Source organism: Pocillopora verrucosa, chromosome 12 (assembly GCF_036669915.1).
Source record: "Pocillopora verrucosa isolate sample1 chromosome 12, ASM3666991v2, whole genome shotgun sequence".
Classification (NCBI taxonomy): Eukaryota; Metazoa; Cnidaria; class Anthozoa; order Scleractinia; family Pocilloporidae; genus Pocillopora; species Pocillopora verrucosa.
The window spans coordinates 3,292,069-3,316,319 of NC_089323.1; the positions used below are offsets into that span (position 1 = coordinate 3,292,069).

At 40.9% G+C, this 24,251-nt stretch overlaps 3 protein-coding genes and 1 non-coding gene across 4 annotated transcripts; 3 read left to right on the plus strand and 1 right to left on the minus strand.

Annotated features, from left to right (window-relative positions):
- Window positions 1–1,804: 1,804 nt before the first annotated feature.
- Window positions 1,805–5,698, plus strand: LOC131783260 (potassium voltage-gated channel protein Shaw). Its single transcript, XM_059099984.2, has 3 exons — window positions 1,805–2,469; window positions 3,310–3,469; window positions 4,147–5,698. Exons 1-3 carry the CDS (start codon window positions 1,912–1,914, stop codon window positions 5,091–5,093), a joined length of 1,665 nt encoding a protein of 554 aa, XP_058955967.2. The 5' UTR covers window positions 1,805–1,911; the 3' UTR covers window positions 5,094–5,698.
- A 395-nt stretch (window positions 5,699–6,093) lies between these two features.
- Trnal-uaa (transfer RNA leucine (anticodon UAA)) lies at window positions 6,094–6,177 on the minus strand. The gene has a single exon. It is a non-coding gene; the product is annotated as a tRNA-Leu (tRNA).
- A 1,215-nt stretch (window positions 6,178–7,392) lies between these two features.
- Window positions 7,393–11,728, plus strand: LOC131783251 (glycine betaine transporter OpuD-like). The gene is made up of 4 exons (XM_059099979.2): window positions 7,393–7,798; window positions 8,216–8,270; window positions 9,177–10,926; window positions 11,483–11,728. The coding sequence occupies exons 1-4, from the start codon at window positions 7,393–7,395 to the stop codon at window positions 11,726–11,728; spliced, it is 2,457 nt and encodes an 818-aa protein (XP_058955962.2).
- Window positions 11,729–17,004: 5,276 nt separating this feature from the next.
- LOC131783224 (glycine betaine transporter 1) lies at window positions 17,005–24,230 on the plus strand. Its single transcript, XM_066159123.1, has 3 exons — window positions 17,005–17,494; window positions 20,472–20,526; window positions 21,067–24,230. The coding sequence occupies exons 1-3, from the start codon at window positions 17,089–17,091 to the stop codon at window positions 22,964–22,966; spliced, it is 2,361 nt and encodes a 786-aa protein (XP_066015220.1). The 5' UTR covers window positions 17,005–17,088; the 3' UTR covers window positions 22,967–24,230.
- The last annotated feature ends 21 nt before the right edge of the window (window positions 24,231–24,251 follow it).

A 24,251-nucleotide genomic window follows, 5' to 3' on the forward strand; every position in this document is an offset into this window, starting at 1 on the left:
GTAGTTTCTCCAGTTGATATCTGATAACTATTTAAGTCAGGAGCCCATTACAAGTAATGGCTCCTGTTTAAGTTCAAATTTATTTTATTTTATTAATTTTTTTTTTTGGGGGGGGTGTTCAGTTTACCTTGACACTGTTTCTTAAAGGAGCCATCGTAATATTTTCAAATTTATTAAGTTTTAAAATTATTGATATTATTGCCTCTACCTAGATGATACATCCTATTTTACAGTCGCATATTACACAGTGATATTCCTCATGTCACAGTCTCGGTCATATTCCGACTCACTGTCACGGTCACGGTCACGGTCACACAATCACTGTTACAGTGAAAGTCTCACTATCACACCGTTACATTCTTAGTCATGGTTACACAGTCAGACTTTCACTCACACACGGAGTTGCAGTTATGGTTGTAATCACATCCACAGTGACGATCACGGTCACGGTCACGGTCACATAATCAAAGTCAAAACGTCACTCAGTCACAGATATAGTCACCGTCACAGTGACAATCACCGTTACAGTTTTGGTTATAGTCACGGCCACGACCGCAGCCATAGTCACGTTGTCACAGTCACAGACAGTTGCAGACATACCCACAGTCGCAATTACAGGCTCTGTCACTAAGTCACACAATCACCGTCACAGTCACACAGCCACAGTCACATGGTCTCAGTCAATCGAACTAAGTCAGATTCAGGGTCACAATCAATCTTACAGCCACTCAGCCACAATGACTTTCAGTCACGCAGTCACATTCATTTAGCCAGAGTCACACATTCACTATCACAGTCACAGTCAACAACTGCGCCCAGAGCAGATTACTTTTCAAAACCGCAACCGACTTTAAAAACTTTTCATTGTTGTCATTTAGCTCGTTCTACCACTCTCACAGTGATTTTTTTCTCCCTTCATAATTGTCAATCTACCGATCAGTAATTAAATTTTGTAGAAACAAATGCCACGGATCTTAATCGACATTTCGGATTTCCCTGGTTCTGTTGATGGACATTCTATTGTTCAGTGAGACATATTTTGTTTGTATTCTTTAGTAGTTGGTTTTTTTTTTGTTTTATCTACATCTTCCTTAAGTTAAGGGTAACAATTAGAGACCTTTCGTTACTCGTCTTTCGAGTTCTTTTTTTGGCGCTGGAAGTAAACAAGAATTTATTGAGAAAAGAGAAATCTGAAGTTTAAAATGAGGGTTGTTAAAGTGGTTTCTTTCGATTTTCAGTTAATATTTTGTGACAGATCACAACAAAGGAAAGCCGTAGGCACTTTTAGCATTCATATAGCAAAATTGAAACAATCAACAAACATATTGGACGTTGTTTGATAATCAGTTACACCTCAGACACAGAATGTTGTATTCTAGTCGAGGTGAACATTTTGATGGGCCTTTTAAAAGAAATGTGAAATAAACCCTCTTTACATTTGGCTGCGTTTGACAAAAATTAGTCGCGCGTTATACCTTTTTTTTGTTTTAACTTAACCGGACCTGCCTCTTGTTACAATTTTTTTCTGGTGAAACTGAGTCCCTTTGAAAAAAATTAAACCAGCTTTCAAAGCGCACCGATTTCAATTACAAATGACATCACAAACATTGTCTTGAATTTATCGTATTGTAAAGACATCTTTCTTTTAAATGGAGCGATTATGTCTTTGACACGTTTCAGCAAGAATAATTTATTCAAACTGTCACAGGATTGAACTTAAGAAATACAAAAGTGTCATCCGTTGCCAGGTAACTATATCAAGCAGGTGCAAAAGGCGCAATGAAGTCCCGGATGAGAATGAAAACACATCGAGACAAAGAGAGGAATATCCTGACTGTTTCTCGATAAATTTGTGGTAGAGAATTATTCAGCCAACTTTATGCCATAACTTTCAGCGAAGAGAAGGACAAAATGACTCCCTCAGAGAGGCGAGATACGATGAGGCTTGAAAGTCTTGGCGGAGCGAAGCCGATAAAAGAACTCCGCGATAGAGTGGTTCTTAATGTCGGTGGCAAGGTTTTCGAGCCTTATATCAGCACGCTGAAAAACATACCAGATATTCCACTGGCGAGGATCTTAGACAATCGCTCGAAATTAGACTATGATCCCGAATCGGGTGAATATTTTTTTGACCGACATCCGGCAGTTTTTCAGCAAGTTTTGAACTACCTACAAACGGGGAAACTTCATTGTCCCCGCAACATCTGCGGCCCTCTATTCGAACAAGAACTCGCTTATTGGGGTTTAGACGAGCAACAAATGGAATCTTGTTGCTGGCCGAATTACACAAAACACAGGGACGCTCAGGAAAACTTGCAAGCATTGGATTTCAGACCTAAATACGAAAATGCAGACGGTGAAAGATCGAGGCAAAGGTTTTACAACGATCCGACTCTGTCTTGGTGGCAAAGAAATCAGCCTATCGTCTGGGAAATTCTAGATGATCCATATTCATCCTCTACTGCGAAGGTAGTACGGAAAACATTGTAATTGTACGATTTTTTTTTTTGGTGGATCCAGCTTTGGTAGTAAATTATACTGAGGGCTCTCAACCCGAGCGACGAGTTCATTTCTAGTTTCTACCGCATAAACTGAATTAAAAGTAACATGAATTTTCCCAGAACGAAAATCTCCTTTGATCGTTGGAATTCTGATGCCAAAGCAACTTTCTATCAGTCGCAATTACAGTTATGAGCAACCATTTTTTTTGGAAGTGGGCGATTGGTTGTTATATAAAATGAATTGAGCAGCCCACAATGCTAACATAGAAAATGTTCATGTTTTTTTTTTTCTTGCCTGAGATGAAATGATCAAAAATCGACTTAATCTCTCCGTCGATGGCCCATTCGGAAATGTTTCAGCTCAGAATTCGCCATAACGTAACGTGCATCGGTTTTACAAATTTTACAATAATCCGTTAAAACGTTTGATCTGTTTTTACTATTCACCTATTTCGACAGGTTCAAAGTTTTTAGGGTTTTGCTAAGAATTCATTTTTGCCAAGTGGTGTATACTCGTCGGCACAATATAAGCTCGAATTTTATTGCCTTATAGAAAATTATGTGACAAAAGATGGTTTTAGGGACCAGTTCTTGCTCATCGCCTGGGGGGTGGAGGGGGGAGTGGGGGGGGGGGGTCATATGGTTTTCAGGGTAGTGGAGGAGGGAAAGTCATCTTCAACAGAGTTAAAAGGGGGAACGACCAATGAGGGGGGGATCATTAGAGTACTAAAGAGCCCCATGGGGGACTAGGTAAAATTAAAGAAAATTTTTCATTAAATGATCGTGTTTGTCCATTTGTTTTCGTCAGGTGTTCGCCTGGGTTTCTCTGGGATTCATCGTCACATCCATCTTCACAATCTGTCTGTGGACGGTTGAATACTTCAAGGGATTCAGAGAGGTCACCGTGACGCAGAATGTGACGCAGAATGTAACGCAGTCGACGGACACAACACTTGGTCGAAATAATAGTAAGTTTATCCTGATTAGAGTACAATCAAAAGAGGGTCAAGCTAAGAGGCTGGATTTCCATACACATTTTGTTCCAAAAGAAACCACCCATATGCTTCTATTTTTAGACTAGAGGCATGTGATGCCCGAGGAATAATGCTACTTTCTCCGAATTTATTGCTTAATGTTTGGGCGGAAAGCCAATGTTATATCGGATGTCCACAACACTTGAGAAAAATCATTCGCAGCGCACGATTTAGAAAAGGATTTAAAAACGAGAGATGTCTAAACCTAACGTAATTAAAGAAGAAAGCCAGCTTGAGTGATGCAGTCTCAAAGCTACTTCCTCTCTGAGATGGATGCTTGATTTTTCTTAAGTGTTTTCCTGCTATAATTAGGGTGGATTAAAAAGCTCGCACCCAGCTCGCCGTGAGTCTCCCAGGGGTTCTATGGTTGAGGCCATACCCTGACCCGGGGTATGTTAAGCGAGTCGACGCTTAACTCTATAGTCACAAATAGGGGAGGAGAACAGACGAAATGCTCTGAGTTGCCGGCGATGGAGTAGCCTCCCATCAAGATAGAGTGGTTGCAAATTTACTTTTGTAGTCACTTTTAAAAGAAGTGTGGGTTACTAGGCTCAAACAAATTCACTCCAGCCGTGTTCAAAATTTTAAACAATCTACCCTTCGTTTTTCAGCATCGGTGACAAAAACGGAACTTGCTGGTTCTCAGACCCCCATGGACGTGCTGACAATAATAGACTCGGTATGCACAGGTTGGTTCACCTTGGAGTTTCTGTTGCGCTTGGCTTTCTGTCCGAGCAAGTTCCAATTCGCCAAAAAGTTGCAAAACTGGATTGACCTTTTGGTGATAATCCCGCTATATCTACTCCTGGTGTTTGAACGCACAACTCTGATCGAAGTCCTAAACACAACGCGTATTGTTCGCATCTTTCGGTTCTTCAAACTGCTGTATGACCTCCAGATTCTGGGAAAGACTGTCAAGGCTAGTCGTCATCAACTGGGTCTTCTCCTACTTATTCTGCTCATCCCTGTCATAATTTTCTCAAGCCTTATCTTATACACCGAGAGGCAGTGGGGAACAGAAAAATCCGAGTCTGAGTTCCACAGCCTGCCCAATGCATTCTGGTGGGGCGTCATCACCATGACAACCGTAGGATACGGTGACATTGTCCCGGCTTCGTTTGCGGGCAAGGTTGTGGGTGGCATCGCCTCCATATGTGGCATCATCATCCTATCCACGTCTGCCTCTGTGATCGGCAGCACCTTTTCGCTGTACTACAACCTGGCCCAAGCACAACTCAAGATCCCACGGAAACAGCGTAACTTTGAGGTGGATTGCCAAAGCCTACCGGCTGTTTTAGCCTGCAGGACCAGCCAAACCGACTCCGCAGTGATCTCCAATACCTCAGATAGCGGCTATCAGCGGTCTCCTAATCGCCTTCAGACCTGTGATCGAAATAGTTTTGTGTTTGACGCAAACGCCCCATCATCTCCCAGGTCACCTTGCGCGTGCCAGAGCTCCCTGGATCCCCCTATTCCCTTAAAGCAAGTGTCATCGCCACGCCCATCTGTTCCCCTTACGCGGAAAGCGAGTATTAGAAGAGACAGTATTCTTGTGTAAATAAATATGACGTTTCCTGAGAGAGAGAAAACGTTCCAATACGGAAAAATGAACTTTTTTTCACCTCATCACATCCGGAACCTGTCATTATTTATCGCAGGGGCGGAGGAGAATCGGAAGATTTTTATTTAGACACGATAAAGCTCACCTGATCCTCCCATAAGGCTATGTCATATTTTCATGATCTTCCGCCATTGGCAATAATTGCTAGTCAGTTTTCTATAGTCCCTGTCTGTATACTCTGTTGGCGTCAACTAATTCCCTCTTTGATCCTCCCCTGAAAACCGAGTGAATGCCAGATGAAAGCAAAGTTTGCCAAGTTTAGTTGATAAAACCAAGAATCAGTAAAGCTAACAGATTTTGCGAAAAGGTTACTTAGCTTAATTTTTCCTCTGTATACATGTAACATGTGTTGAATCTCATTGTAGTTAAGGTTTAGAAAAATGTTAAAGCAAGCAATCACATTGTTTCACATGAAAGGAATACACGAGTAATCGTTAAGCAGGGTGATGCTAACCCATTAACCCCTAAGAGTGACTAGTTTCTAATTTCTCCATACAATATCACCATGAAATAAACATTAACGTTACGAGAATAAAGGAAATGATCACCAACCAAAGAAGCTCTTGATTGTTTCACAAATTCTCCTTGTCAGCACCTTAGGAAATGTACAGAGAACAGTATGGAGAATATGCATACTGATTTCGTGGTGTAAAGGGTTAGAGCCCATAGACTGAACCTGCAAGATGTTTGGGATCGCAGTTGAAACGTAGTGTCAACATTAATCGACGCGAGTTTAATCTAAACTGAACAACAAGAAGCGTATATTTTTTTGATTACAGCGTACAAATGATGTACAAAATATCAGCTTGACTCTGATTTCGCAAATCTGTCATTATATCACAAGCAGGTATTCAAAATTATTGTAAATATGACAGAAGAATAATAAGATCTTTTGCTCTGATTAATGGAGACATTTTTCATCGCGATTGCAAAATAGTACCAGGAGTGGGGTTCGAACCCACGCGGACAATTCGTCCATTGGATCTTAAGTCCAACGCCTTAACCACTCGGCCATCCTGGTGTCAGCGGGTTTCAAGGCTTGGTTAGATCATGTTGTAGGGCCGTAAAGTACGACGAGTTTCTTACACTTATTTTACGCGTCTTGAGTTCAATAAATCGCTTACTGACCGAGCTTACTTGGTCCTAAAGATTGAGGAATAAAGGGCGTGAGTTTCTTAAGAAACTGTGGTGCTGCGTCGTTGGGAGAGTATAACAGAGTAATTTAGTATTATTAACTGAGTTAATAACGTAAATAAGCCACCTGAAAGAGTTTAAAAGCTGACATTTGAAGCATATCGCGCCCAAAAAAATTTATCGACAGTCGGCGCTACAAACAGCTTAGAAGGAAAATACTGATTGTATTCCATTCACTCTCACGTTTCACCCTCACAACCACGCATTCTTAAAAGCTTTGAACTACTTCAGAACGATTCAGAGACTGGTACTATCTTTTTGCAATCTCCACTAATTTCAATCAAAGGTGACAAAAACATAGGCAACTTTATGGTCAGAAGTTCATTTCAAACCAATTTATTGTGAAGTGGTATTCAATTGCATTGGCAACGATTCCTGTCTTAATTAGAAGCGTAGGATAATCTTGCAAAGCTTCGTTTGAAAACCTTAAGTCGTTTCTGAATAGCCTTTTTTGAACAATACATTATCATTTAATACTCTGCCATAATCATTATGACTGCTTGATAGAAAATGAAAATTGATCCTCAAGTTAAATTCATCCGCGGTAACAGCAGGCAAATAAGCTTTCCTTTTTCCCACATCAACGTCAATTCAGCTACAGCGCCGACCGCCATGAGCTTTATATTTTCAACTTCTTTGAAGAGATATTCCAGACACTAATCTCAATCTTTTGTTTATAGGACAATCTATTCCAGTCCTTTCTAGAAAATCCTAAGCCGTTTTTGAGTGCACTCTACATATCTTAATTAATATCAGTGAATACTCTTGAAATTTAAGTTCACTGCTTCGTAAAGTAATTATCAGGTCAGCCAGTTAAAATACACAATCGATGCTTTTCTTTAATTTATATCCTTGTGGCGACATGCACATGGCCTTTACTTTGCTCTGAACAACGTCTTGGTTCAGGACGCCGATTTCAAATGAAAAGGGGTGGATACAAAAATGCCAGCGTAACGCTCCAGTAGTTCCCAAACAGAGTTTAATTACTTTTGCGACTCGTGAGCTGTTTTTTTGGACGTCGACACAGCCGGCCGAAGAAAAAATGGAGGTAGAAGAGAATACCTCGGATAGATGCCGTTGGATAAAAGTCAACTGGAAATGGGGCCAAATCGGAAGAGTGCAGCTTGGCATTTTCCTCCGCTTCAACCCGGTTGTCACGTTTCTGTCCGCCGCAATCATTTGGTCTATGGTGATTTGGTGCACAGTCCAAGCCAAGTTCGCCAAAGAAGAGATGTCGAGATGGACATTGTGGATTACAGAGGTCTTCACATGGATGTATATCGGTACCTCGGATATCTGGGCGGTGTTCATAGTGGTGCTGTATTTCTCCAAGTACGGAAACATGAAACTTGGAAAGCCAGATGACAAACCGGAGTTTGGTGATTTGACTTACTTTACTATGTTGTTCGCCGCCGGTGTTGCTATTGGGTTGTTCTATTTCGGAGTAGGTGAGATGAAATGATAGCTGGATGATACCCTATGGCTAAAAAATTATTTCGCGATTAAGCTTCCTGCAAACACAAGAACACAAATTGAACTTTGATTTTAAGTAATTTCCTTCTAATTCGAAAGAAGATCCAACAATACTAACTAACAATACTCCTTTCACAAATGCAAGAAATGCAAGGAACTGTTTTCTTCATTTCATCGTACTTGTCTTATGGGTAAATCAAAATCAAAGCGCTCCATTCATCATCACTCGGGAGGAAAGTGAGCACATTTCAACGGTCTAGATTAAAAATTTAGCGGTCCATGAGGCCTCGCCATGGTCTTCTGTGCAATTTTACTGTGCTACACAGCCTGCTCTATCAGGAAATAGTTTAATCATTGAATTGATTTTCCATTTCTTTTGATTTGACTTTCAGCTGAAACTGTTTGGCATTATGTACCTGGGGAATATGGGAATCGTTACTGGGGCAGGTAAATAAAACGGTATTTTAACCTGAGAGACCAATCTTATTTAGTCTGAATTCTGTCCTAAATGGTGAGGCAACTTCGAATTCCGACAGTCGTATTAAATCTTAAATACTACCAGTTTATTCTTATCGAGGAGAACCCAACACCATCATGTTAACGATCTCACGCTGATGACGCCTTACGGAGCCAAACGAGCTTACGAAGCCAAGTAGGGTCATGATGGCTTACTTTTCATTTCCCTTTTTTAAAGTTTTATTTTGATAGTGGTTTGTAAGGAGTAAAGTAAAACCAAAATGAAATGCACATACAAAACTGTCAACCACAATGACATAACGCAGCAATTGTTACGATATGAATTTATCAGGATCTTCTTCTAAAAAGCAGTGAAAAACTAGTGCTCCTTCCACCATCGCAATAGGAGCATTCTGCCTTAGCATTAGCATACCAGACACTACATTTTTGTAATGAATAAGGTTTGACTTTTCTATTGTCCAACATACGATTTAGTTGGACACCGGCCTCTGAAAAACGTCGTCTACTTCTAATAACACATCGTCAAGTAGCTCACAATCTCCTAATGGTGTTCAAGGTTGTTTATTCTTATATGCGACTCGCATTGCATACATTCAATTAAAGGGGATATATCTCTTAAAAACCAAAAATATTAAAATATTCTGATATTAGCCATGGGAGTTTATCGTTTAATTCTATTCAATAAAATTTCTTTGTGCCAACTTCAGTCGTATTTGAACTTCTTAATGGCCTTAGTAGAGAATCTGAAGGTCTGAGGTTCGATTCCGCGCGGGGAATCTTATTGTCTCTCTGTCCCACGCTGGTGACAAGGCGAAAAACATCTTTCCCTGAAGTTAATTTAGACACCTTTAATTTCTTTTTAATCCTGACATTTAGGTATAGCGATAATCAGCGTGCACAGGACGCCATCAACTTGACCTTGTTTCACTGGGGTGTCCATGGATGGATCGTGTATGCTGTAGTGGGTCTTCTTTTGGCTTTTGTGGCTTTCAGAAAAGGTCTACCCATGACCATTCGGTCCTGCTTCTACCCTCTGATTGGCGACAAGATCTACGGCTGGATGGGTGATGCTGTGGACATATTCTCTGTAGTGTGCACCATGTTTGGAGTTTGCACCAGTCTTGGTATTGGTACCATGCAGATCAACAGTGGTTTCAATCGTTTAATCAACTCTATCGAGTATTCCACAACTAACCAGATTATAATCATTTGGGCTGTCACTGTGTGCGCAACAGCATCTGTGGTGAGCGGCTTGAAAATTGGAATTCGTCGGCTGAGCGAGGCTTGCTTCACGCTGGGTATGTTCATCATGCTGACTTGTCTATTTGCCGACAATACTTGGCATGCATTAAATGTCTACGTGCAGAGTACTGGTTACTACCTTCAGTGGATCATCCAAATTGGCTTCCATACAGATGCTTTCGCACAACTGGGAAATGCACCCGATGGAAAGCAAGCTGAACGATGGTTCAACGACTGGACCGTATTCTATTGGGGATGGTGGATAGCCTGGTCACCATTCGTGGGCATGTTCATTGCGAAGATCTCCAAGGGAAGAACCATCCGACAATTCATTAACGCCACAATGACAGCTCCAATTCTTTACGTTTTCTTGTGGCTTTGTATCTTTGGTAGTGCAGGCTTGAGGATGGAACGTGATGCCGCACTAGCAAACATAACGTGCTCTTCCCCGAAGGGAGGGGCAGGAGCGACCTCCTCTTTGAATGGCCTATACCGTCTGTCTTGCCGACAAACGACCGAAATGTGGTTTGATGTTATCGAACAGTATGGAGACCTTGGAATGTTCCTATCTGTGATCTCACTCATCAGTATTGTTATGTATTTTGTAACCAGTTCCGATAGTGGTTCCCTTGTGATTGATTGTCTGTCAGCAAATGGAGATCCAGAACCTCCTGTCATACAGCGTATCTTCTGGGCCCTGACAGAAGGTGCAACAGCTACAGCTCTGCTGAATGCTGGTGGTCGAGACGGTCTTGTGGCCTTGCAGGCCATGTCAGTAGCATCCGGCGTCCCTTACACCATACTGCTTTGTTTTATGTGCGTGGCACTATGGCGGGCTGTGAAGATGGAAGCTGGTGACCTCGATCCAAATGGTCCTCAATTCACCACCAGTCTCTTGGAAGTCCTGAGCAACCCAACATTAAAGAGTGTCGGCAGGGTCCTGTTCGCCATCATTGCACCGTGGTACGCGATGGGAAATGCTGCACACAAGATTGATAGACAACATGGGAAAGGGTGGTACATGACGATCATGGCAGTCTTGTTTTATCTCTGGATTATCCTTATGGCATTGGAGCCTGTCGTGGATTCCATTTCTAACGTCGCGTGGGCCATACTGATGGGATTCTTCGCTTATGCCACCTCCATCCGCTACTCCATCCGCGAAGAATACAATATCTATGGCAATCCGGTCGAAGATTTCTTCGCGGTAATGATAGTGTACCCGTTTGCCGCGTACCAGATGGAACACCATATGGATAGCGCCCATAAACTGGATACACCACTGAATGACGCGGGTAAATTGAGTGATCGAGAGGGAGAAAAACGAGGCCCGGCGGATGACGTTGGGGCGCCTCAGTACAACTATGCAATGGAACGTTTTCCAGTAAGTCGTTAAAATTCTTATCAGTCAAAAAGTCGACGTCATGTACATACGTTAGGTGCCTGTCTACTTTTTGAGCTTATCATTTAACTTTAGTTCAACAAGTACTTTGTCACATTTCCATATTTTTCATTACAATCAGAGGAAATCACACTCTTGGGACACTCGCCGTTTTTTTGTCGGCAATTTAGCACGCTGGGTTGTATTGTAGTTCACCACGCCTCTCATCTCCACTTTTTAAACAAAACTATTTTCTTGGTGACTCATTGAACGTTGATAGGACAGTAATGGGGGGACTTTTAGGCAAGCCTCTAACTCTAAAGAAGTTAGAGAATGGTATTTCCTTCAGCGTTTCTAGAGCGTTTTCCGCTGATTTTAAGATATTTACCATAATATTTCTGCCAATTATAAGAGATCTTAAAATATCACCAACGCAACGGAGAATTTTACTCAGTAGTTCGAGAAAGAACGTAGGTTTTTAGATTTTGGTATAGTGTATGCCTTTCGTTCCACGAGTGTATTTTACTTTTGCAAAAAGTAATGAGAATTCCGTCCATAGGAGGTGTTACCTGTTTGTACAAATGCTCCCGAAGCCGAGGGCAGCAGTGATTGGAATCATATGGAAACTGCCAATCAGCTGGATCAAACCCATCGGGACATGGAAAACACGAATGATCCGGACAAAGCTAGACGACGATCGGCTAATAGCAGAAGGAGTCCACAACTAGGGGATAACCTAGCCGTGAAAGATGACATAGCAAGTCGTGTAAGTCTCTATTCAACAAACGAAGGGGATGTAATTTAAGGTGAGAGTGAATTCATGAGAAAACTTTTACCAATTAGATTCTATTTTTCCCGACGTATGTTCAGTAATCGATCACAGATGACGTTTGAAATGTGGTAGGAACAAAAAAGGGGCACACGAGGCGCAGTAGAGTGTGTCACTGATGTTCTTACCACATCCCTTGGCATCTCATATCATCTGTTACCGAACAGACCCATGGTAACTGTCTTATATCATAAATTAGTAAAATGTTGTTAATAGTGACGATATCTATGCGTCTCTTCTGCGAGAGACCGTAAGTAAGAAACAATTAAAATGTGTGTAGACCTCAGCATATCATATAATCATAACGAGCGGTGATGCGAACGTTTTGCACCTATAATTCTTCAAACTTTATCAATCATTATTCGGGATTTTCTTACAAATCTATATGTAAACGTATTTTTTAAGTCATTGACTGATACTTGTAAATTAGAGTTCGCGTTTTATGGCAAATAAATAAAAAAGAAAAAAAAATACAAATTACTCAAGCATATATTTTTTTTCAGATTGTCTGATTTCCCACAATCATCGCCAGAAGAGGCTGCATATAATTTACACATGCAAATGAACTGGTTAAGCTGTGGCATGGTCGTCTTCTTTTCCTCCTCAAAATAAGTCTTCTTGCGGTTTTTTGATTCCCCGGTGTCACTATAGAAGACAGGGAAGCGTTTGTCATAATTGTCAGTTAATTAAATTGTGTCATTTGTTAGGGGCAAGTCATTATTTATCGCCGGTTAGAATGGGGGGGTTCCCCCGTACGGGTCTGTGCCATTCTTATGATACGCCCCTCTTAACAATTAATTGGCAGTTAATTTACTATAGTTCCCCCCCTCCCCCCTCTTCTTTTACTTTATTCGCGACGACTGATATCCTCTCCGTTCTCCCTGAAAACCATATGTTTTTCCTCCCACCTTCCCCCCCCCCCCCCACCTTTTCCCTTACGGGTAATAAACAATGAATAATGGTCGCTACAATGAGTGATACCGCTGAAATTTGGGGTCAAACTGCGATTTTCATTTTATATTCATTTTGGGAGCCACCCAGGGCTTGTCGAGTAGGTCAGGTTTCATACAAGCTTTGGAAAAGTTGAGATCTTTTGAATGAGCTCTTCAAGGCTTCAGAGGAATATAACATCAGTGCAGTTACGCAGCTTTGAGCAGAAGAGTTTTTTCGAGCGTGTTTTTGTTCTTACGTGTGGATAAACTGTACTGTATGAGTAGATATTAGATAAGTAGGTGAGGACTCTTGAAGAGACCTTGAACGGGAATGGTTCGATCATTGCGAGCCGAAGTTCGAATTTTATCCCTCACTCGGAGAGTTCGAAGTTGGATTTTTCTGAAATCCTTCATCTTTTACTGGTGCGCGTGATCCGTGTTCAAAATTCGTGCATTTGAAGTCGCTCTAATAAACGCGTGGAAATTTTTCACTAGACTTTTCTCTGACACAGGGAGAGGTTTCGTCTCTAAGCTCTAGTTTTTTGTAAGTATTCGACCTGAAGTTGTAGGAGGCTGTCGTCAAAGACTTTTTCAGGTCAATGAATTAAAAACTGTTTTTGTCTATATCTGTGTTGTCTGTTGTTTTTCAGTCCCCTTTCTCACCAATTGTGTAATCGTGAGTGACAAAAAGTGAGAGCCGGGATGCTCTTTACAATCGATCATGCAGATCAAGTGTGCCACACACGCATGTGTTACTGACCGCGAATTTTACCCATGCCATGCTCTTTTGGAACATTTATCCATCCTTTGAATGCGTCCTCACAGTTGAGTCAACACATTGCCTGTTAACATCCAGAAGTGATTGAAAAGTAGTTTATCTATATTTTATATGTTCCAGACGACTATTTAGAAACTTGTAAGCCGTTATTGGCTGAGCCTGCACGCAGTTCCTTATTGTTAGCACCACAAGACACGCGTTTGCTCTGCACGCAGGAAGATTTGAGACGAGTTGGGGAGAGTTTTGTGGAAAATCTGGCACTACTAATGAGGTAGACTCCTTTCAGACCTCTCCTTGGATCAAGTCGCTCAATGCGTCACCCTTCCTTGCGGGCTGAAAAAAGCTGGTACAGAATCTCTAATTTTAATGTGGACCTTCGCGTTGGCTATTACTGGTTTAAAATGACAGCATATTCTCCAGCTTTTTTTGCGCGGAAATCTGTATCAGCCAGTTTTGAAAATTACTTGTCCGACCTTGAGAATTTTAAAAAGGATAAAGGTTGCAAGTACAACAATACTCCATGGTTTAACTTCTCCTTACTTCTGCCATATAGTTCTCGTGATATTAGTTTGGAGAATTTGGTATCGGATCAACTAATGATTTCCTAATTCATATTTTTCTTTATTCTCATCACTTGTCTGTTCGATAATGTATTGATATTGTGAGGAGAAATTCTGCCTTGGTCACTTATAGGAGATAAAGGGTTAAGACTTCCTTTTGAGCATTCCTGAATAAAGACAACGATTTTCCTGAGGACGTTTTTTTTTCTTTCTTAAAAAACATGCGTCAAAGTCGATGGGTCCGTCGACGAATAATGTTTTACGTGACTCATTACACTCACCACAGGGTCATCTTAACTTTTAAATCTATGACGTAGAAACTGTAAGACAACTTTTTTAATTAACACTCTGGATAAATTAAAGCTTTGTTCAAATGCAAACCACAATTGAAATGCTTATTTCATTATTTATATGCAAAACCACAACCACACGTTATCCTGCACGTATTTTCAAGGTCCCGTGGATGTTTCGAATTTTCAATTTCGGGTAGTATTTCTTCCCTTCCTTTGCGACTGACCATAGGAATTCCTTTAATGTTTTGTCCTAGGAAAAGGGAATAACGCCCACAAAAACTTTGTAAGTCAAATCAAAATTGTTTTCTAAAACGAATGTTACTTTGATAATACATCTTTTAAGGCATCAACAACCTTTCCTTTTTTTAAAAATTTTTGCATGCATTGATTTGACGCACAATTAGGCTTGAAAACATAATTTGGTGGAGTTAACATAACTTATAGAGCTGAGTCTTTTCTTTAAGACAAAAACAGTAAGTTATGTGGGAAATGTTGTGGAATTCACGCCAGTGGGCGGGTTGAAGGGGGGGGGGGGAAGAGAAGGGCAGAGCCGCACAGAGATACTGTATCGCCTTCTGCTCCAAAATTACTGTTCCAACCTATTCCCCCCCCCCCCGTGGATTTCCCAAAAGTACACTTTGGAAATATATATATAAAAAGAGATGTAAAAAGGAAAATTTACTGCTGAGTGTGGTGCATTTGGGTAACGATAGCGACGCAGGGCTAAGCTTTTTATATCAATGAATATCAATGAACGTATCTTTTAAACAGGCCTATAACTCTTTTTAATTTTTTTTAAATGATAAATATGTCTAATCATCTTAAAATTTTTAACTTAGTTTATTCCTATGTATTTTTGTTTCCCTTTTAATAATCTTTTATGAAAAGTGCCATGGACGACTAGAGGATTTGGCGCTATATAAATATTTTTGTTTTTATCAATGTTAACATCACCGACGTACTCGATCAAAGAGAGAGACTTTGCATCGCCCAAAGCAACTTTTGAGTTGCTGTTTGTCTTCTATTGGCCAGTCCACGCCACAAAAATTCCACGTGGTTCCCATGGAGAAAAAAAATTGCTGTTATATTTAACAATTGATTCATACGTCAGCGTGCGTTCATCGAGATATGAAGCACGCGGGAAGTTTGGAGAGCACGAAAGATGCGTGAGAGTTGCTCGAGGCGTAGCCGAGAGCAACTCTAGCTTCTTAAGTGCTTTCCAAACTTCCCAATTCCCAAGAAGTGTTTTTATAACATTTTCAACCCGATGGAAAAATTTTTTCCTCGAGGGATTTGTTTGCTGACGTCACAATAAGAATATGAAGCACGCTCGCGCAATAGAATTTGAGTAGACAAATTTACCAGCAATGTTATAATGACAAGTGACAATTTTAGTAGTAACCCTACACATTTAATTAAAAAAATACCATGTGATGACAAATTGATGATATGGGGAAGTGTCCGAGGGGTGGTATCACCTAGGAAACGGTTATTGAAGATAAGCCACTTGATGCGGTCGCGTTTTTATGACTGGATTGGCTATGATGATGTTGCGTTTTCGATAAAGTTACAAGAATGGCAGTTTGAGGTAAGAAAATCTTCGTAAGTAGGGATTTAGAAATGGAAAGATTTGCAGTTAAAGAGTTGTTACATTTGCCCGAAGTGACTGAGGAGGGGTCAATAACTTGCCACAGAATAGACTGAGAAGGAAAAACTGCACCCAAGCATCCTCCCCCCACCTCGAATAATTGTGTATTATCTGAAGCCCTAGAGCGCGCCTGAGGTAACAACGGTATTGACAATGGTTCTTTATTACCATCAAAGAAAAGAAAAAGAACAAGCTATCACTTTAACACTCAGCAATAGCTGTTATTGGACTTCAATAACCAGCACACATTGGTTAAGAAAAAGACACAGAAACACAGAAGTATCTTTGGACAAAGTTGAACTGTTGGCAAATTGAATAATTTGCATGTACCGTTCGTGGAGTTTGTTGTTTTTAAGTTATTTGCATAACTGTGAAGTGGGATTTTAGTCAATGCTTTTGTTTTGTTTTGGTTTTTTTTCGTAATTACGTCGCCGTCTCCAAGAATCTAATGGAGTTATTGTCTTGGGAGTTCAACAAGCGAGCTTTCCAAAAGGAAAGCACTGGCCGCTATTGACTTTCTATCTGCATTCTCTTTGGTAAAATTTCCACACAGCCCCATACTATTGTAAAACAAATCTGTTTTCCCAATGGCAATGTATCGTTTTTGTCATTGTTTTCTCTATCCAAGAACTGAATGCATAATATAGTAGGGGGCTGCGCGGAAATTCTACCTTCTCTTTAGCCAAGCAACGCTAACATCAATTCTGATCTGCGGAGCCTTGGGCAACCCTTGCTCGTCTCTAGTTTTTTGGAAACAACTTGAATCGTTTCTGACTGAGCCCTCTATAACCGTTTTATTAACAATCAGTACTCTCCCACGTTCATTTTTTACTGCTTAGTAAATCAACTAGCACATCCATGGTCAGTCAGATAATAATCGGTCTCGCAGTTTAAGTTCATACATATTGCAGTTGACGCATTATAATTGTATGAAAGTGTTCTGTACTTTGCCCCTGGCCGAAGCCTTAGTCAGCAAAGGACCAATATGAATTAACAAGGGGCGGATGTGTAATGCCAACATCACGCTTTGGTGGCTCACAAAACATAGTTTACATACTTCTTCCGGTGCTTCGGCGCACTTTGCTAGTTGTCCTTTAAGCACTCAACTTGGCGGCAGGCAAAGCAATGGAGATCGAAGAGAACGCTGCAGAAAGGTGTCGTTGGGTACGAGTCAATTGGAAATGGGGCCAAATCGGTAGTGTGAAACTTGGTATCTTTCTCCGCTTCAACCCAGTTGTCACGTTTCTTTCCGCCGCAATCATTTGGTTTTTCGTGATTTGGTGCGCAGTCCAAGCCGACGTCGCGAACAAAGAGATGTCAGGGTGGATGTTATGGATTACGGAGGTCTTCTCGTGGATGTATATCGGTACCCAAGATGTCTGGGCGCTGTTCATAGTTGTGCTTTACTTTTCCAAGTATGGAAAAATGAAACTTGGAAAACCAGATGACAAACCGGAATTCAGTGATCTGACTTATTTTACTATGCTGTTCGCCGCCGGAATCGGCATTGGGTTGTTCTATTTCGGAGTCGGTAAGATGTGTTAATTATTTATGTTATATACGTATACCGTCAGCTAACAGGAAGATCTAGAAACCGTTTACTGCGAAAAGGAAAGAAAAAGTGAACCACTGATTTCGCTTACTTTCCTTATAACCCTTTACTAGATTCGCTAGAAAAATAACAAATATCATCTGTTAACAAAAAGTGCAAATGCTTTTGACTGTGAACTTCGTAAACAAATGACAGCGAAAATTAAATTTTTGCCGTTTGCGTTCGCTGTTCGCTGTAACGATGATTTATATCGCATTCAATATTAGTACACAGGCGCCCATCTAGAGATGTCTCTTAGTTAAGTTTCCTTGGCAAAGGAATTTGGCGGCGTTATTGCACACGTTTAATTTACGACAGTATTTGTAAATACGGTCCTCGAGTTGAAAAGAGGTGCAGCGGTCGCACCCACAAACAATGTAAAGAGTGGAAAATTTATCGTTTTGTAACATTTTTCACTCGCCTAACTTTCATTTTCTGTTGAACCAATATCAAAGCCACCATTTGAGATTGTGTAGTTTTGAAGCTAGTCAAAACAAATGCAAATCTCTTCACCATTATTGTGTAAATCTTGAACGTGTAAATGCTGAACTATTTGCCGTTCGCAATAAACAATGTTCTGTGTATCTCGTAAATCTCTTCATAAATTAGTCTAAGAGAGATGTAGGCAAGTGTTTTCACATAAAGGAATTGTCGTTTGTACTTGTTAATCTCCTCGAGTACTTCCAAAACGGTCATGAAGTGGAAAATAGTTGCGGTCTCGGAACGGAAAAGTACAATTACTGACGCAGTTTGATTGTTAAAATCCACGCTCTTGTACCGTTTTGTCACACATAGTCTTCCCATTATTTGTGAATGCACTTAATATTTCGCCGCGTCATAAGCTTATCGGTTAATGAGATGTGTGAATTTACTAGACCCTCACGCACCAATCGTTGTTGATAAACTGATGAGAACGTTTCTTCCGCACGCCGTGGTCAGGTGTTACTGACCTCCTTAGAAAACTCAGCCAATGCACGACAATGGACTATAAAAAGAGAAACTCAAACATAGCGGGTCACCAGTTTAATGGCACGTTCAAGAACAATTTCTTCTTTGTTTTCGCAACGCCACAAAAAACAATTCAGCGACAAGTCAGTCAAGCACAACATTGAATATTCAATTCTGCGGGAAGAAAAAGACAGCGAAACGAAATCAAAAAAGCGTATTGCAAAAACGTTTTTTAAGTGATGTCAAATCTTTGAAAGGAACATTTGTAAACTGGGTAAAATTTCCGCACAGCCCCATCCTACATTATGCATTCAGTTCTTGAACAGAAAAAACAATGACAAAAACAATACATTTCCGTTGGGAAAACAGATTTGTTTTACAATAGTATTGGGCTGTGCGGAAACTTTACCGTAAACTGAACTGCTATCCAGTGTACGGTTCCATGCAAGAGTTTGAAAAAAAAACATTTGGCGTGTACTTTGGAAGATTCCATTATCTTCAACAACGGCAAATGCTTTGAAAACCAATTGGATGATCATCAGTCATGAGCAGATGAGTATAAACTTATAAATGGTAACCGGCTCCGTCTTTTTCTCACTTGCCCGCCGACGTAGCATGACATTTTCTTTAGAACTTTAAGCTTCTTTCAAAATCAGATTACAATGGAAAGTTTTCAATTCAATTGTGGCAAAATTCCAACATTCCAGTTTTGAAATTATACAATAAAACTATCCGCGAAAGAAATGAAATTGGATGGTTAGGGTATTCAAATTTGCTTAGCTGTTCTTTTGATCATAATTTCAAAATGTGGCTTCGAGCTCGATACCGCACCGCTAAAACTTTCGAGAAACGGGCTCCCGGGCTTTTTGTCAAGAACATTGCACTCTTAGTCATTTGACGGTTGAGTACTTCACTATGGTTGAAGAGATAATGAATTATTCCACCATATCATTGCAGTTTGGTAGAACAGTGAAATGTGAAATTTGGCACTGTTGTAGCCGACTACGAGAATTCTGGCTGCCATAATGACCTGCGTTTTCCGACTGCCATAGAAGTCGTCAATCATCTATGTCAGATTGCTATATAAAGGACATTTCAAGGCGCTGTAATGTTTGTGAAGACTTCATTGAATCTTTACTGAATGCTCGTAAGCTGGGATCATTGAGTTCCCATATATAAATCTCTTTTAGTACCTTTTAGAAAGTCAATTCATTTGGCCAACTGGACATCTGCTTGCTTTCATTGGCGTCCAGTACTGAAAGCAGCAACAAGCAAACTCTTCTCTTCTCCATATTAGGGAGCGGTTATTACTGAGGGGGGAGGGGAGGAGTGGGTTAGGAGGATTTTGGTTGTGTCACAATAAAATTCATCTGGTCTTCCCCCGTCGTTTGCAGTCAATCCTTCGACGCCCCCCTCCCCCGGCGATAAAATATGACTGGTCTCTTATATTAGTGACAGCTCATTAAAGGAGGACATTCATACCAGCGCACACATAGCTTCCCCCCCGCTAATCGAAATGTAACAAAACCTCATTTGGAGAGTTGATATTTTGGCTGACAAACTACGATTTCAAATATCAAGAAAAATTTCGACAATTTCTTGGGTTAGGGCATTAGTAGATAACAACGTCTTGTGGCTTATGTAAAAAAGGAACTGTTAAATAAAATTCATCGCAATTCTTTCTTAGAAGAAAAGCTTTGAACACAACATTTGGGAACGCTTAACAAAATTACATGCCTTTTTGTCTTTTAAAAAATTTCTCACCTCTTATAGGCAAATTAAAACCAAACCAAACTACGTGAAATTGGAGGAAAATGAACATATGAGAGAAGCCTAGGGATTTAAGTTGACCGTCTATGAAGCCTCGTCATGGTCTGTTACAATTTCGTAATTTTGTTGTGTTACACAACTTGCTTGATCGGGAAATAATCGAATCACTGATTTTAATTTTTTTTGTTTCCACTTTCAGCTGAACCTGTTTGGCATTATGCACCTGGGAAATACGGGAATCGCTATTGGGACAGGTAAATAAAACAGTAGTTTACGCTGAGAAACCAATTAGTTTTAGTCCGGATTCAGTCCAAAATGGTGCTGTTACTTTCCACAATCGAATGCGATCTAAATTGTCTCTTCGTATTGAGGAGAACATAAATTCGTAAATAACTCGACAATTTATCCTGAGAAAGTAATTTGACTGAGTCAAAACCCAAAACCATGCTGATAAGGCCTTGAAAGGTCAAAATAACGTCGTAGGTACGCTCTTGATGGCTCACGCTTTTTTGGTAGTTAATTAAGTGCTAACTAATGTCATTTCCAGTTGTACCTCAGCTTGGAGCGCAACCTATGGAGTTAACAGATCAAAAAGTATGTCTCTATATTTTAGGAGACGCATGCACAGTGCTCACCAGGTAGCGTTCTGGGCTCTGGGTCGGGAGGTCTGGGTTCAATGCCTGGCTAACCCAAATATAAAACTACGCAGACAGAAGCCCTTGAAATAAAACTTCTAATTTCGATTAATAATGTTCATTTAGTCGCTCTTTATTTCTGTTTCTTTAAACATTTAGGTACAGCGATAATCAGCGTGCCCAGGATGCCATCAACTTGACCTTGTTTCACTGGGGAATCCATGGATGGATTGTGTATGTAGTGGTGGGTCTTCTTTTGGCTTTTGTGGGTTACAGAAAAGGCCTACCCATGACCATTCGGTCCTGCTTCTACCCTCTAATTGGTGACAAGATCTACGGCTGGATGGGTGATGCTGTGGACATATTCTCGGTAGTGTGCACCATGTTTGGAGTTTGCACCAGTCTTGGCGTTGGTGTCATGCAGATGAACAATGGTTTCAAGCGTCTGAACCCTTCCATCGAGTTTTCCAATACCAACCAGATTATCATCATTTGGGCCGTCACAGCCTGTGCAACAGCATCTGTGGTGAGCGGCTTGAAAATTGGAATTCGTCGGCTGAGCGAGATTTGCTTCACCCTTGGTATGTTCATCATGCTGATTGGTTTCTTCGCCGACAATACTTGGCATGCGCTGAACGTCTACGTGCAGAGCATTGGTTACTACACGCAGTGGATCATCCAACTTGGTTTCCATACAGATGCCTTCGCACAACTGGGAAATGCACCCGATGGAAAGCAAGCTGAACGATGGTTCAACGACTGGACCATATTCTACTGGGGATGGTGGATAGCCTGGTCACCGTTCGTGGGCATGTTCATTGCGAAGATCTCCAAGGGAAGAACCATCCGTCAATTCATCCACGGCACAATGACAGCCCCCATTCTCTATGCATTCTTGTGGTTTTGTATCTTTGGTAGTGCAGGCTTGAAGATGGAGCGTGATGCCGAATTAGCAAACATAACGTGCTCTTCCCCAAAAGGAGGGAGAGGAGCGACCTCCTCCTTGAATGGTCTGTACCGTTTGTCTTGCCGAGGTAAGAACGACATGTGGTTTGATGTAATGGAACAGTATGGAGACCTTGGAACGTTCCTCTCTGTGATCTCACTCATTAGTGTCATTCTGTACTTCGTAACCAGTTCCGATAGTGGTTCTCTTGTGATTGATTGCCTGTCAGCAAATGGAGATCCAGAACCTCCTGTCATACAGCGTATCTTCTGGGCCCTGACAGAGGGTGCAACAGCTACAGCTCTGTTGAATGCTGGTGGCGAAGAGGGCCTTGTGGCCTTGCAGTCTATGTCAATAGCATCCGGTGTCCCTTACACCGTACTGCTTTGTTTTATGTGCGTGGCTCTATGGCGGGCTGTGAAGATGGAAGGTGGTGACCTCGATCCAAATGGCCCTCAGTTCACTACAAGCCTCCTAGAGGTCCTGAGCAGCCCAACATTAGAAAAAGTCGGCAGGGTTTTGTTAGCCATCTTTGCCCCGTGGTACTCGATTGGAAATGCTGCCTACAAGATTGAAAGAGGAAAACATGGAAGATGGTGGTACATGACGATCATGGCGGTCCTATTTTACCTCTGGGTCATCCTGATGGCGTTGGAACCAGTCGTGGATTCTATTTCTTACGTCGCGTGGGCCTTCCTGATGGGATTCTTCGCTTATGCCACCTCCATCCGCTACTCCATCCGTGAAGAATTCAATATCTATGGCAATCCCGTCGAAGATTTCTTCGCTGTAATGATAGTGTACCCATTTGCAGCGTACCAGATGGAACAACATATGGATAATGTCTACCTGCTCGATCGCCCCTCTGATGCCTACATGGATAAAGCAAAACCAAGCTCGGCAAGTGGCATGGGTGCATATCAAGAAAATAACCCAAAGCATCACTTGAATCACTCCAATGAGGTGGCAAAGCCCATGGAAAGTGGTACCTGGACACCTTCGATGTCAATGCAGAACCTGTCTTCTAACGGGCCTCATTATAACCCTGCTATCGACGATGATGACACCTCAGGTCGGAAAAACCCTTACTACTCAAAAACTGAAGTAATTTAAGGTGACCGTGAATTCATGAACGTACGTACATACGATAGGCGCATGCGTATTTTTTCAAAATTATCATTAACCTTAACTCAACCTTGTGTGCTATTATGGTCCCAGCTTCGCAAGAAGAAGCTATATTTTGAGGATTGGTATTCTTTTGTCGGCATATCCAAGCGTTTTTTTCGGTATTGCATGAGAACTTTCATTACAAAATCCCCAAGACTGACCTTTTTTTTCAGTCATTAGTCTTTTCTCTAGCATCTTCTTATTTAAAATTACGATCAGTAGAGAAAAATTCTGTGGGACACATATTGGGTCAATCAGTGTGTCTAAGGCTTTCTCTATAAGAGGGTTGATTTAACAAACTAAATGTTCATCCACTGTTGGTTTTCGGCCCTCTTGACACTGCTCGCAAAAATAAACGTTTAGAAAAATAGATTAGGCTAAATTGAGGATTGTTTGAGACGCAGTTTGTTGAGCTACGGCTAAACCTCATTTAAATAATCAGACCTTAATGTGTTTTTGTCTCTTTACATGGTCGAATTGGTGCTTGCCTCTCGTCTCTACTCCTTAGGCATTGCTGATATACTAGTGCTAATAGGGCGATAACGAGAGAATTTTTAAAGAAACCTGAAACCCGGTTTTTACATTTATTTTTCATGAAGTGTCCCAAGAGCTTTTTTCCGCTGATTAACAGTAATTGTGACTGTCAGTTATCATTCATAAGAAAATGTCGTAAAGCGGAACGAGAAATATATACGCAGTAGTTCGTGAATATCACGTGAGCTCCAGGCTTTGCCATCGTACATGGATTTTTTTTTTCCTTTCTATTTTCTTTTATGGATGCAAGAAGTAATGGGAATTCCGTCGATGAGGGGGTAGGACAAAGGGGATAAGATACTTAAATATAAGTTTTCTCTATCGTGTGGTTCGCTCAGAACGTTATCAGCATTTATCTTATTGATAGTGATGTCAACAGCTCTTTGAACAACTTGGCTCAAGCATTTTATACCTAACTCTCGCATATGAAGTGCAAGAAAATTTAATAATTCGCAACCCTACTTTGTAAGCATATTTGTGGGGGTAGGGGTCGGGGAAAATTTCTTCCATTCAACTAACACTTAGCTGAGAGCTTGATACTCAAATTATTACTTAGATTCTTTAGGTGCGATTGCTGTCGTAGTGGATCAGAGAAAAACATGGAAACTGTTTATTAATGGTGTTTTCCAGAATTATATACTGCAATGTATAACCATACAATAAAAATGTTAATGAGGGGTGTAGAGTGATTGGTGTA